We start from the raw sequence: 14,058 nt of genomic DNA on the forward strand, positions 1-14,058 counted from the left end.
ATTTTTCCCTAGTGGGGCCACCTGCTGCCCTGCTGGCTCTCAGTTGGCCCAGTTCTTGCTCTCTGGAGCCCATCATTGTGTGAGGCCTATGAGAGCATCATGACAAATTTTGAATTCTATCAGCCTAGAGGATTCGGGGAACAGTTTATAATGAAGATGTCCATTGGCATATCCATAAATCATGTATTTTCTTTTTCCATTTTCCTGTAGTATGGTGATTCGTGGTGATAAAGATGAACAGGCTGTGCTGTGCAGTAAAGACAAAACCTATGACTTGAAGATAGCAGATACTTCCAATATGTTGCTTTTAATTCCTGGTTGTAAAACTCCAGACCAGCTGAAGATGGGAGAAACCGGCTGTAACATTATTCACACCGAGGTACTGTAGTTTGTCTCCTGATTATATAAGTATGAGAATGACAACACAGGTCTAATCTTGCCTTCAATTAAAAACTTTAGATATGCACTGTATAATCACAGGAACTCTGCAAAGTTCTCTAATGATATTTGGAAGCTCTTAGCATTGTTTTTGTTGTCTTGTGAAGCTGTCTTTGTTTGCCAGTTTGTGGACTATGGATGACAGCACAGCAGTCTTTCTGTTTTAGTCCTTACGTTTTTCTTTTGAAGGCCTTAAATTCAGCAGCAAACATCAGGCTCTGGGCCTTGTCTTGTCAATCATACTTTGAACTACTTCGAGAGCAGAAGCATCCCCTGACCTTCCATTTTAGAATTGGAAGGCACCCGGAGATGATCCACTTCAGCCTTTTCTCCTCTCATGTGAAACACTTACTGGGCCCCTACTAAGTGTTAGACGCCAGGCAGGTTCTGGCGATACAGAGAGGAATAACAGTTCTTTATGTATCCTTTAGCCTCTATCAACTGGATTTCCTTGAGTGGTAGGTCTCTCACTGGTTCACCAGCCCAATAAGGAGCTAGCTGCAATTCTAAATAGTACAACGTTCTTGAATTGAAGTTTTTCTCCCTTACCGTCTGCTTGATTTTGCTATCATGAGTAAAACAGAACAAAGGTTCCCTCTTCCCTTTAACATTTCTTCATTATTTGAAGACTGTGCTAATGTCTCTTCTTTATTTTCTGTTGTTCAGTCTAAAAGTATTCATTTTCAGTTGTTTCTATTTTGTTTGTAAAATTGTCACCTTTCTGGTTATTCTTCTCTGGGCATACTCTGGTTTCCAAAGTACACGTGAGCTATGGAGCTCAATTATTGGTTCTCACTGTGTTGGCAGTAGCTTCTGAAATGGGGTTTGAAAAGATTCCTGAAGATGCCTCTCCACCTGTTTAAGGTGCTGGATCGATGCCTTCCCAACAGAAAGCGGAACAACAATTTCCCTTGCTTCTTGTTGAGGGAAGATGGGTGGGTTGAAATTGTTTGAGATTTTTCTTTTAGAATGAACCCTAAAAAGTGATAATGTATTTATAATTTTTAGATCTTTGGTTTTTCTAATAATTATTGGGAACTAAGAAGATGTAGACCTAAATTAAAGAAGCTAAAGAGACTTTTAATGGCAAATACCTATGAAGGACCTGACAGTCAAAAAGAAAAGGATTCCAATTTCTCAAAAGTAAGACTATTATTTTCACTTTTTATTTGGAATTTAAAAAATAGAACTATAACTACAGGCACTGGTGACATTTTTACATTTTAAACTTTATATTATGAAAATTTCAGACCTATCCAGAAGCAGAAAGAGTACGGTGTATTCATCACTCAGTTGAACATTTAACAATATTTTGTCAGTCTTGCTTTTTTTCTATCCCCTGCTTCTTCCTACCTGTTTTCCTTTTTCTGGAGTATTTTAAAGCAAATTCTACATATGGTGACATTTACCTGGCTGAAAGCTCATGTTCCTAACTATGCAAAAATAGTTTTTTACAAGTTAGATTAATTTTTATTTAATTGAAAGTTATAATTAGGAGCTCTTTAGAAAAGACATTATGATAAGTATTGGAATACATTATGAAAAGTATTCTTACTCTAATGTCAAAATTGACTAATTCTTGGAAATATGGAAAAATATAAACAAAGTAAAAATGTTTTTAAGAATTTTTAATGTAATTCAAAATTATAGAACTCTACTGGTATTCTGAAGACCATATTTGTATTAGAAGTTCTCTTTTTCTCCATTGATTTTTTTTGGGGGGGGTTTACACCTTTATTTAGATATAACTCATATACCAAACAATTCACTTATTTTTAAAGTGTATATATAATTCAATGTTCTTTAGTACATTTACAGTGGTGTGCAATCATCACCCTGATGAAATTGAGAACATTTTCATCAGCCTCAAAAGAAACCCTGTACCCTCAGCTATTACCTTCCAATTCTATTTTTCCCAATTTCCCTCTTCCGCCTCAGCCCAAGGCAACCACTAATCTACTTTCTATTTCTATTGATTTGCCTCTTCTGGACATCTCACATGAATGGAATCATATCATTTGTGGCCTTCTCTGACCGGCTTCTTGTTTGACTTAGCATGATGTTTTCAAGTTTCATTCATATTATAGCATGTATCAGTAGTTAATTCCTTTTTATTGCTGAATATTAGCCTACTTTATGGCTACATCCACATTTTATCCATCCATTCATCAGTTGATGGGCATTTTTAATTGAGATGAACAACACTGCTGTGCTATGGGCACTCATATACAAGTTTCTGTTGCGCTTATGTTTTCTAAACATTTTATTTTTTTTAAAAATATATTTTATTGATTTTTTACAGAGAGGAAGGGAGAGAGATAGATAGTCAGAAACATCGATGAGAGAGAAACATCGACCAGCTGCCTCCTGCACATCTCCCACTGGAGATGTGCCCGCAACCCAGGCACATGCCCTTGATCGGAATCAAACCTGGGACCCTTCAGTCCGCAGGCCGACGCTCCATCCACTGAGCCAAACCGGTTTCGGCTTTATTTTTTTTAAATAATCTACCAGAGCCCATGCTTAGAGAAAGTGGGGCTGGGGGGTGGGAGGGTGGTGGTGGGCAAACAGAGAGACATGGATCGGTTGACTTCCCTAGACTCCCTGACTGGGGATGGAACCCGAAACCTAGGTATGTGCCTTGAATGGAAATCAAACTGGCAACCTTTAGATGCACAGGAGATGCACAGGAGAACAACTGAGCCACTATGTTTTCATTTCTCTTGGGCATGTATCTAAGAGTAGAATTAACGGGTCATGTGCTTATTCTGCATAATCTTTCGAAGACCTGCGAGACAGTGGCTGCACCATTTTACATTCCCATCATATGAGGGTTCCAATTCCTTCAGGTTTTTGACAAAACTTGTTTTTTTTCTGTCTTTTTAATATCCATGCTAGTGGGTTTGAAATGGTAGCATTGTGGTTTTGATGTGCATTCCCCTAATGACTAATGATTTTGAGCATATTTTTCCTGTGCTTATTGACTGTATATTTTTGGAGAATGTCTATTTAGGAACTCCTTTGTCCAGTTTTTAATCGGGTTATTTGTCCTTTTGTTACTAAATTGTAGGAGAGTTCTTTCTACATTCTAAATGCAAGTTCCTACCAGATAGATGATGTGCAAATATTTTCCCCTATTCTGTGGGTTGTTTTTTCACTTTCTTGATTTTTTTAAGAATTGTAAATATACATAACATAACATTTACCATTTTAATCTTATGTGGATAGTTCTGTGGCATTAAGTATATTCATCTTATTTTGTGACCATCACCACCATCCATCTACAGAAATTTTTTATTTTCCCCAAGCTGAAATTCTATACCTATTATACACTAAATCCCTAGATTCCCCTGCCACCCAGCCTCTAGTGACCAACATTTTACTTACTGTTTCTATGAATTTGACTACTCTAACTATCCCATGTAAGTGGAATCATGCAATAGTTGTCCTTTTGTGTTGATGATGTTTTGAAGAACAGAGTATAAAAGTTTTTCATTTTGATGAAGTCCAATTTATCTATTTTTCCTTTTGTTGCTTGTGTTTTGGTATCATATCTAAGAAACCATTATTAAAATCCAACATCACTTATGCTTTCTTCTGAGATATCTACTGATGCCCTGACTGGTTTGACTCAGTGGATAGAGCATCGACCTGAGGACTGAAGGGTCCTGGGTTCGATTCTGGTCAAGGGCATGTACCTTGGTTGCGGGCACATCCCCAGTAGGGGGTGTGTAGTAGGCAGCTGATCAATGTTTCTCATTGATGTTTCTAACTCTCTATCCCTCTCCCTTGCTCTCTTTAAAAAAATCAATAAAATATATATATTTAAAAAGATATCTACTGATTTTGTGTAGTAATCATTACATATTAACAAAAGAATTGAGCTAGTGTTTAAATATTGCCTTAATCTACTTTATGTATTTATTCTCCCAAATTCAAGAATCTTAAAAAATATTATTCAAAGGTCTTAAAATATTGTTTGTTCGTTTTTTCTTGTTTCAGTATACAACTGAAGATTTGCTTGATCAAATTCAGGCAAGTGAAGAAGAAATAATGGCCCAATTACAAGTTCTAAATGCCTGTGAGATTGGAGGTAGCTTTACTTGTCATTGTTATTAATAATGATGATGGAATTGAGCATCATGTAAGAGAAAAAGAGACAAGTTTTGGACATCTTCACCCTATTAGATTTTGTGTATTCTTTTTGGAGGCTCACAGATGATGATATTTGTATGTTGGGGAATGGGTAGAGAATACATGTGATCTTCTTTACATGAAGAGGTCAGTCCATGACCAGTACTTTAGCCTTTTGCTTTGGATTAAGAGGTAGTAGGAGAACCATGTTAGCTTGAGAAAGGTCTTAACGTAAGAGTAGTCTAATCCCTTCATTGTTTTTCTTAGTTTCTTAGGTGAAGAAACTAAGGCCTATTTTTAAGGGGAACTGACTTGTCCAGGGCTACCTATTGAGTTAGTGATAAGGCATAGAACCCAGATGAACTTGAACTTGAATTCCTGGTTTGGAATTAATTTAATAACCTCATTGTATTTCCAAATTGCTTGGAAGATAAGACTGTGTTTCTTCTTGTGGTAACATGTAACATGCTTTTGAATATAAATGGTTTTATAGTAAACCTATGTAAAAGATAGAATAGTGTGTGTTGGTCTCAGGAGTTGAGGAAGAAACCCAGTAGTATCTTCTTTAAGTGTTCTGACTGGTTTCTGGTCTGCAGTTGGAGTTTTTTCCCCAGTGTCTGGGCCTGCAGTAAGAGTAGGCATTTATGTGCATTTGTCAGCCCTTTTAAGCTAGCCCAGAGAAGCAGCTTAACTCAGCACCCATGTGTGAAGGAGGAAATCGGCACGGGTTGATAGATTTACTATTCAGTTTGCTCACAATCTTTCAAGCAAGATTAACTTTTGTTAAACCTTAACTTGAATGTGTGGCAAATTCTGCTGAGTAAAGCAACTGCGCATGACTTGAGAACTAGAAACACTTAGCTCACTTGGTCCTAAGCATAGGAAATGCTTTCTTTCTCAGTGTTACATCACAACTCCATTTTTAATGTTGCCTTTATGTTTCAGAATAAGAATAGCAACAGTCTCCTTTGGAAGTGGTGGATGTATACTTGGTTTGTTTCTCCATGGGTGATGGTGGTGCCTTCGATTATAAGATGGCTTTTCATTTTTCATGTGACTAGGGGAAGGTATCTTGATGCCCAGCCTTCATTTTGCCACTGGTCCACATCATACCTCTGAGTCTGTTGTCTCTTGAATGAGCTAGACTTCCTTTTGAGCGTAAGAACCCCCTTGCAGGCTAGCTGAGGTGAGAGTGATGACCATGGCAGTGCCCCCAGCAGAGGTTACGGTGTGGGATAGCAAACCCATGGCCTTCACCTCATTAGTATGACATTCTAATGAAATGACTGTACCAGCCACGTCCATTTAGAACAACAAGATTATTGTGAGATATTGATTTTAATATTAAAGCACTTGAAAAAAATCAGTGTTAGTCATATTTGAACTACTCTTTAAAAAACCACAATTTGTAATGGGAGAAAAGCATAAAACGAAGTATTGTTTCTTAGGAAAGTGAAGACTTTTTTTTTTGAAAGTAAAGACTTTTAGTGTCTCTTTTTTTTTTTTGTGGTGGGCAAGAGCATGCTGCTACTTTATCAGTTTATTAGCCAATCAGTTTGCTTAATATGTTCTTTGAGAAATATAACTTTGAATTTGTAGGTTATTGGAGGATTCTTGAATTTGATTATGAGATGAAACTTCTGAATCATGTAACTCAGCTTGTGGATTCTGAATCATGGTCTTTTACTAAAGTTCCTTTGAATATATGCCTTCAGGAACTTGGACCATTAGAGCCAGAGTAAGTATTTTAATCCCTGTCACACCAGATTTCTTTAAAGCGAAGGAAATTATTTTCCAGGGTGGAACTAAACCCAGGGCATAGACTACTTATATTTTGATAGTTTATAGAAATTTAAAAATTATCCAACCAAGAAGGGCTTGGAATTTTGATTACTGGGGTGAATAAATGTGTATTATGTTATTTTTGCATTAAAAATACAAATAAATAATTATGCTTAACTATTTTATAATAGAAGTGTGCTCATATAATTCATGTAAAAATAGTTAGCATGGGATCTGGTACATAGTAGCTTCCTAGTATATATTAGTTAGTTCCTAATGTAAAGTTTTACTTGGCAGCTAAAATCACTTACTATTTCAAATCACAGATGTATATCTTAGTTTCTAGTTAACAGTGGTATATAAAATATAATGTATAAAAATGTGATAACTTTTCAAATGAGTGTTTTACATTTTTCAGAGAAATGATTGAACACTGTCTTAAGTGTTATGGAAGAAGATATACAGAGGAAGGTAAGATTTGGAAAGTATTTTAATGGGTATAAAATCTTGTATGTTAAAATCGGTATGCTTTTCTGAGGTGTGTTTCGGTCCAAAATAAGGACTCCATGGGTCATGGGAGGTGAGTTGTGTAGAATTCCTTCTGGGGATTTCATGGCGGAAAAAGAAACAATAGGAGTGTATCACATGGTGAAGATAATATGAAAGCATTGGATGCCTTTTCTTTAGGTGAAGTTTAGTTCTTTATTTTCCCCAGGTGAAATTTATTTTGACTTGAGCACTGATAAAATCTGTAGAGCAACAGCACAAATGCTACTTCAGAATGCAGTGAAGTTCAACCTCGCCGAGTTTCAGGAAGTGTGGCAGCAGAGTGTCCCTGAAGGAATGATAACCAGGCTGGAGCAGCTTAAGGTGAGCTAGCGATGATGATGGCTACCATGACAACAGATCATCATTAGTTACTAGGTGAAACGAATTTTATGTTGGAACTGAATCTGGAACCAATTTATTTTCCTAGCTACCCGTTAAGTGTATACTATACTCTCAGTCTATCACAAAATCCTCTAAAAAAAACCCCAAACCCAACACTTTATTGAAGTATAATTTACATATCACAAAATTTATTTCTTTAAAAAGGGTTTTTGGTAAATTTAGTGGGTTACACAGCCATCACCATAATCTATTATAGAACATTATCACCTCAATGAAATCCCTCAGGCCCATATATAGTTAATCCTGATTTCCACTCCATTGGTTTTTCTCAATTTCCACCAGCACCATTTTAGCTCAAACTATCATATTCATTTGGCTATAAATAACAGTAATATCCCTAACCAGGCCTTCCATACTTTTAATTTTGCCCTGCTCCAGTCCATTCTCTGTGGTGCTACTGGAATGATCTTTAAAAAATGCCAGTCAGATTAGATGAATGTCTTGCTTAAATCACTTTAATGGTTGCCCAATGCATTTAAGATATAAAATCCAGAATTCATATTTTGGCCTACAAGGCCCTCCATAATCTCCTCTTCATAATTTCTGTCCTACTCAATACATACCCAGTGTTCTTTCAAATTTTCAAGATCATCAAGCTGGCTTTTAGCTTAGGGCTTTCACTCAAGGCTTTTCGTTCCAGAATGATCTCCCTAATTTCATCTGGCCACCTCCTACTCATCTTTGAGTAACTTCATCAAAGAGGCCTTCCTTCACTCTAAAAAAAATGCCTCTGTTTTACTCTTCCATAACACCCTGTATTTTTCCTTCATGGCACTTATCACTTTGCTTTAAAAGTGTTAATTATGTGGCTGCCCACCTCCACTTTGATAGAATTTTGTTCACTGTTGCTTGTCAATATTTAGCATCCTGCTTGGCATGTAGTGTATACTCAATAAGTATTTGTAAAATAAGAGAAAGGGTTTGCTCAATATTTGCAGAAGTCCTTTTAAGTCTTAGGCACTGTGCTAGATCCTGAGGTGCCATCAACATCCTAAACTATCTAGAAAGTATTTGGGCTCATTCAGTGTAGTAGCAAGGAAAGTAACCTGATGAGTTTTGCCTTTTGGAAAGAACACCGACGGTAATGAGGATGGATGCATAGATGGATAGATGGATGGATGGATGGATGGATGAAGGTTGGCTAGATGATGAAAAGGAGACTATCCAGGCTTTCAACACTTAAATATTCCTAACTAACACAGTACTAGCTAAAGAAATAAGTGATACAGAATGGATAGAGAAATGTTGAGGGCTTAAAACCTGTAGGATAGTGACCACTTAGGTGTGGGGTACGAATAGTGGAATCTAAGGTGATGCCTCGGTTTCTTGGCTTCCTAGGACAGTGAGACTAGAGCAAGTTTAGGTGACAGATACTGTAAGTTCATATATAGGTTTGTATATACAGATCAGGTGCTCAGTCGAAGAGACATTTGAATTGCAGATAAATCTCACAGGTATTAGCAAGTAATCGGTCGTCGAAATCATGGTTTAGTTGAGGTTATACAGGACTGACAATGAGATGAGTAGAGGGGCAGGATAGAGGCCCAAGGAACTGTGACCTCAAGTTAGGAGGGAAATAATGAGATGGTGATATCAGAGATAAAGATTCAAAGAGGAAGGAATAATCAACAATAACAAAGAAAACAGCTAATGTGATGAATCCAAGGGCCTAGTGGCAATGACAGGTTACTGGTGACCTTGAGCTAGAGCTGTCTTTATAAATTGGTGTGGTAGAAGCCAGGTTACAGAGGAAAAAGGAGAAGTCAAAGAAGTCAAAATTTAAAGAAGCATTTCTTTTTTCTTTCTTTTTTTTTTTAAAGAAGCATTTCTATGAAAAAAAATTATTAGGTTTCAGTAGCTTGTGTTTCATGTAGCTGACATTTTAAATGCCCTGGACTAAGCTAAACCTAAACATAAAAGAATAAGCTGTATTTAAACATTAGACCATTGCTTTACTCTTTTTCTCATTTCTTAATAGGGTTTGGCCTTGGTGGATAGACAGTCAAGACCAGAAATCATATTTTTGCTAAAAGTAGATGATTTACCTGAAGATAATCAGGAACGTTTTAATAGTCTGTTCTCTCTAAGGGAGAAATGGACAGAAGAAGATATTGCTCCATATATTCAGTAAGTACTTTATTAAATTAAATATCAATTTTGAGGGCTGTTCTTTTAATAAAGAGTGGCATAGTGTTTTGGATTTTTATTAGAACACTTTTATTTTTGAGTATTTCCCAAGGACACTGCTTCCTTTGAAATTTTCTCAAGTGGAGGCTGTCTTCTATATTATCCTCATAACCACTGATCCTGATGGTAGGCTATGTGTTATCTTTCTTCCTTACTAATTCATATATACACACACACACACACACACACACACACACACATATATATATACACACACACATATATATATACACACACACATATATATTAATATATTTTTATTGATTTCAGAGAAGAAGGGTGAGGGAGAGAGAGATAGAAACATCAATGATGAAAGAGAATCATTGATTGGCTGCCTCCTGCATGCCCCTGCTGTGGAGTCCACAACCTGGGCATGTGCCCTGAATGGGAATTGAACCCTGACCTCATGGTTCATAGGTTGATGTTCAACCACTGAGCCACACCACCCGGGCACTTACTACTTCTTCTAAAATCACTTTTCTGCCCTCCTCCCTGCAAAATTGCGGCTCTTAGAGGTACAGTCAGACTATATACCCATCTCTGAGTGACACCTGCTGCCTTGCTTTAACATCTTGTAGAAGCCAGATTGCAGAAGAACAAGTTAGCCCAGAAGCCACCAACACTTCCCCCTCTTCGCTGTGTCTCACCTTTTAGGTCCTCTCTTTTTACCCAGATTAGATTCCCTGGTCAATTTCTCCAACTATTACTCTATACCCTCCAATCCTTTGGTCCCCTCTCTCTGTCTTCTCATATCTCCCAGGCAAAAATATACAAAGATTAAACCCAACTTTCTGCTTGCTCTGTGCCTTCACCTGGCAAAATTTCCTGGAGAGAAATACACAATGGGGCCTGGCAAGTGGTACTTACATCAAGCTGCCTAATTAACATTTCCACTTGAATATCTAATAGGAATTTCAAACCTAACATGCTCATAACAGAACTGTTGATACCCCCTTGTCCTAATCCCATCTTCCTCATCTCAGTTAATAGCACTACCATTAGTCCCAGTGACTCAAGCAAAAAGTCTAGGAGTCAACTTTGTCTTTTTCTTCGCTCACCCCTTGGTTCACACTATGAGCAAATCCTGATGGATAATCTTGTACGTGACTCTGAACTGGTCTCCCTACTTCTATTTTGCCCCCTTACCTTCTCCCTCTTTTTCACTTTTTGTGAATATACTGTATAGTATAATGAATGCTCCATGAACTCACCACCTACTTTCCATAATCATCACTCATTGCCTCCATTATTTAAAACTTAGATGGATTATGCTTTTCCACTAATTAAAACTCTCTTAGTGGCTTCCCATAATGCTTAGAATTAAATCACTACTTCTTTCCATGGTTTTCAAGGCCCTACGTGATCTAACTCTTGCTCTCTTCCTATTCTTCCCTTTCCTCATTATGTGTCCGTCCTAATATTCTCTTTTTTGGGGTACAGAAGAGGAAGCTAAAGTTCAGGGAGGGCAGGTAACCTTGACAAGCTCACACAGGTAGCCTAGTATCCAGGTTCTCTGAGTCTAGACCCTACTGTATCACATTGCTTTCTTGTATTTCTACTTTGGAGGTTGTGTGATAAAATGGAAAACAAAAACTTTGAAGTCATAGAGAGCTGGCTGCAAAATCTGGATTGTCCTTTACTTCCTGAGCCTCAGTCTCCTCATATCTAGTATGGGGTTAAATAATACGTTACTCATACTCTTCGTGTGAAGTTTGAAGATAATACATTCAATGCACCTGGTCAATTAAGGCTTAGTAACTGGTCCCTACCCTGTCTCTCCTACACACACATACCCTATGCTTCTTGGGAAGATGAGATTTAGGAGAGAAAGATAGAAATAAATAGTACTGTGAATATTATGTTATGTCCCCTAAAATATTTCTGCTATTTATTTATTTATTTTTTGTTCCTACAGAGATTTGTGTGGAGAGAAGCAAACCATAGGTGCATTACTCACTAAATATTCTCGATCTTCGATGCAAAATGGTGTTAAAGTTTATAACTCAAGAAGACCCATTTCTTAAAGAACAACAGTCTTTTCTTTGCAACTAAAGTTCCTTTATAAAGTTGCTGGTTATTATAGGAAAAAGATGCTTTTATGCATTTGTACTTCAGACTTTTAAAAACCTTGTACTACGAGGCATTTTTCTTTTCATCTTAAGCATTTTGAAACTACTGCTCTTCTTTTTTCTTAAATGTAATAGGATATTCCTATCTTTCGAGTTATGTTTGTATTAGGTACACAGTATAAACAAGGACAGAAGAAAGTGTTATTTCTTTTTTCTTTCTTTTTTTTTTTAAAGATTTAATTTTTTTTTAAATATATTTTATTGATTCTTCACAGAGAGAAAGGGAGAGAGACAGAGAGTCAGAAACATCGATGAGAGAGAAACATCGATCAGCTGCCTCCTGCACATCTCCCACTGGGGATGCGCCCGCAACCCAGGTACCTGCCCCTGGCCGGAATCAAACCCGGGACCCCTCAGTCCGCAAGCCAACGCTCCATCCACTGAGCCAAACCGGTTTCGGCAGTGTTATTTCTTATGTTTAGTATATCTCTATAGTTCATTTGGTTTTATTTATTGATAATATTTGCTTTTTAAATATTTAATATTGTATTTCTTTCATTAGGATTTGACATTGTAATCATTAATAAATTTAAATCTTTTTTAGAGAACTAAATAGCGAAGAGAATTATTTATGCACTTAAATGCCACTTCTCAAGCAAGTGGGTTCCCATCTAGTTTCAACCTCCCACCAAAACAGGAAGTCACTACATGCTACCAGTTATCTACATTACTCATTTTCATTGATGAAATTGGCTTGATAATTGCTCCTCCATTTGTTTGGCTGAAATGGGATGAAATGGCTTTGATCCTCAATTCGATGTGAAGGATAATAATAGAGCAGTTTATAATCCTGTGGTAGGCAGGTAGACAGACATGTGCAGAGCAAGGATGATAGGCCAGGGACAGAAGATCACCCAGGTTCCTAGCAATGGACAGTTGTAGGGTAGGAACTTGTCCCCTGGGTGATCTTTCCTCCCCTAGCATATCGCTGGTCATGTAGTTTAGACCCCCTAACCTTTCCTCCCTGGAGATAACATCTAGGCCTCAGTTGTATTTCAACTCCAGGCCCAGAAAAGCAGCAAAACTAGACAACAGAGGCTACCTCAGGACCAGTTGCATTGAATAATGACCCCCTGCCCTGGCTTAGACCAATCAGTGGAGACCCCTACCCAGAAAGGACACACCTGGGAAACTGCTGAATATTCTATTGAGATCTTCCCTTGGGGTCTCCGCTAAAATCTCCACCCTTAAAGTCCTCAGGACAGAGGACCCAGCTCCCTCTCCCCTCCTGGAGAATGGGTGTCTTCCCTTTCCCCTCCCCTCAGGTGCATCACCTTTACCTTCCGCACTTCTAAGCTCCAAGGGCCCATCGTTTGCCTCTATAACTTGTTTCCTAAGTCCATTTCTTTTACAAATTACTCCTACCTCTGTGATTTTCTAAATAAATGCTCTCTTATAGTTTGAGTCTTGACTGAATTCTTTTCTAGCCAGAACTCAAGTCTGGAGGTTGCTGAACCCAGGTCTGGTCTGACCCCATTGGTCTAACACCCAGTGTCTTCTCACCTCTGCCAACAATTCTATAACGGAGAAACTGACACAGGCAGTACTCACTAGAAAACTACAGTATCTAGTTGGTTTTGGAATGCTTGATAAACTTTTTTTTATAGCTTTACTTTCCTAATTTGCTTTTGTTTAGACCAAATTTCAAATTCATCTTAACTAATGAACTTACCATGGGGACAGTTGGAGGGGTTAGGCCAAAGTTAAGTCTGGTTCAAGGTTAAAAATAATATTAATGAGTAATTCACAACCAAGATTTAACTGTTGTTTAAATTTACAAAGTTTTTATTCTCATGCACATGAAATATAGATGCGATGCTTCAAAAGCATCTTGCCTGTCTTTCAACAAATTTGTCTGCATCTGTGTGGACCTTTTGTTCTATTTTTTAAAATACTGAGTCAGCAGTGCTCTGGAATTTGAGTCAGAGCATCTCGGGTCGAATTACATATTTTATAACAACTTAATCTCCAGGGGCCCAGTGAGTTGATGGTGTCTGTTCACACAGCAAACCAGAGGCACAGCCCTCCTGGTGTCAGTGACTCCCCCGTTCCTAGTCCCCGGGCCCTGGCTCATCTCAAACCTGGCCCCCCCCCCGCCCACTTCTCAATGCGCATGCGCCAGACCTTCGTTCCGCTAACATTTAAATGCCCCTTCTTTTCCTTCCTGCTCATCTCAACTCACATTACAACTATTTGCGTTCGCTTTCCTAAACTTGAGCAGCTCTCAGTCACTACATAGACACTGAATGGCAAATACGGAATCCGCCAGTATCGCGCAAGCCCCGCCCACTCACTTCCGGCGCCGTCGCACTTCCGCTGACGTCGGAGGTCACAGGTGACAGGCAGGATGTCGAGTGGCGGTGGTGTTGAGCGGTGGCTGAGAGCAGCATCTCCATGACCCGCGCTTGGCGAGGGCGGCTGAAGGGATCCTGGGTTG

At 38.2% G+C, this 14,058-nt stretch overlaps 1 protein-coding gene across 1 annotated transcript; it reads left to right on the plus strand.

The window, feature by feature from the left end:
* Positions 1–200: 200 nt before the first annotated feature.
* On the plus strand, positions 201–11,772 carry DSCC1 (DNA replication and sister chromatid cohesion 1). The gene is made up of 8 exons (XM_015567450.1): positions 201–379; positions 1,447–1,581; positions 4,441–4,531; positions 6,172–6,310; positions 6,773–6,825; positions 7,070–7,224; positions 9,284–9,432; positions 11,408–11,772. Exons 1-8 carry the CDS (start codon positions 212–214, stop codon positions 11,514–11,516), a joined length of 999 nt encoding a protein of 332 aa, XP_015422936.1. The 5' UTR covers positions 201–211; the 3' UTR covers positions 11,517–11,772.
* The last annotated feature ends 2,286 nt before the right edge of the window (positions 11,773–14,058 follow it).

The sequence above is a fragment of the Myotis davidii genome, unplaced genomic scaffold (assembly GCF_000327345.1).
Source record: "Myotis davidii unplaced genomic scaffold, ASM32734v1 scaffold1, whole genome shotgun sequence".
Lineage (NCBI taxonomy): Eukaryota > Metazoa > Chordata > Mammalia > Chiroptera > Vespertilionidae > Myotis > Myotis davidii.

Excerpts from the sequence above, each read along its gene's own strand:
- DSCC1 (XM_015567450.1), top strand. The coding sequence starts at position 212 with ATGGTGATTCGTGGTGATAAAGATGAACAGGCTGTGCTGTGCAGTAAA. Across the intron at positions 6,826-7,069 it reads AAGAAGATATACAGAGGAAG|GTGAAATTTATTTTGACTTG; the intron begins GTAAGATTTGGA and ends TATTTTCCCCAG. Across the intron at positions 7,225-9,283 it reads CCAGGCTGGAGCAGCTTAAG|GGTTTGGCCTTGGTGGATAG; the intron begins GTGAGCTAGCGA and ends ATTTCTTAATAG.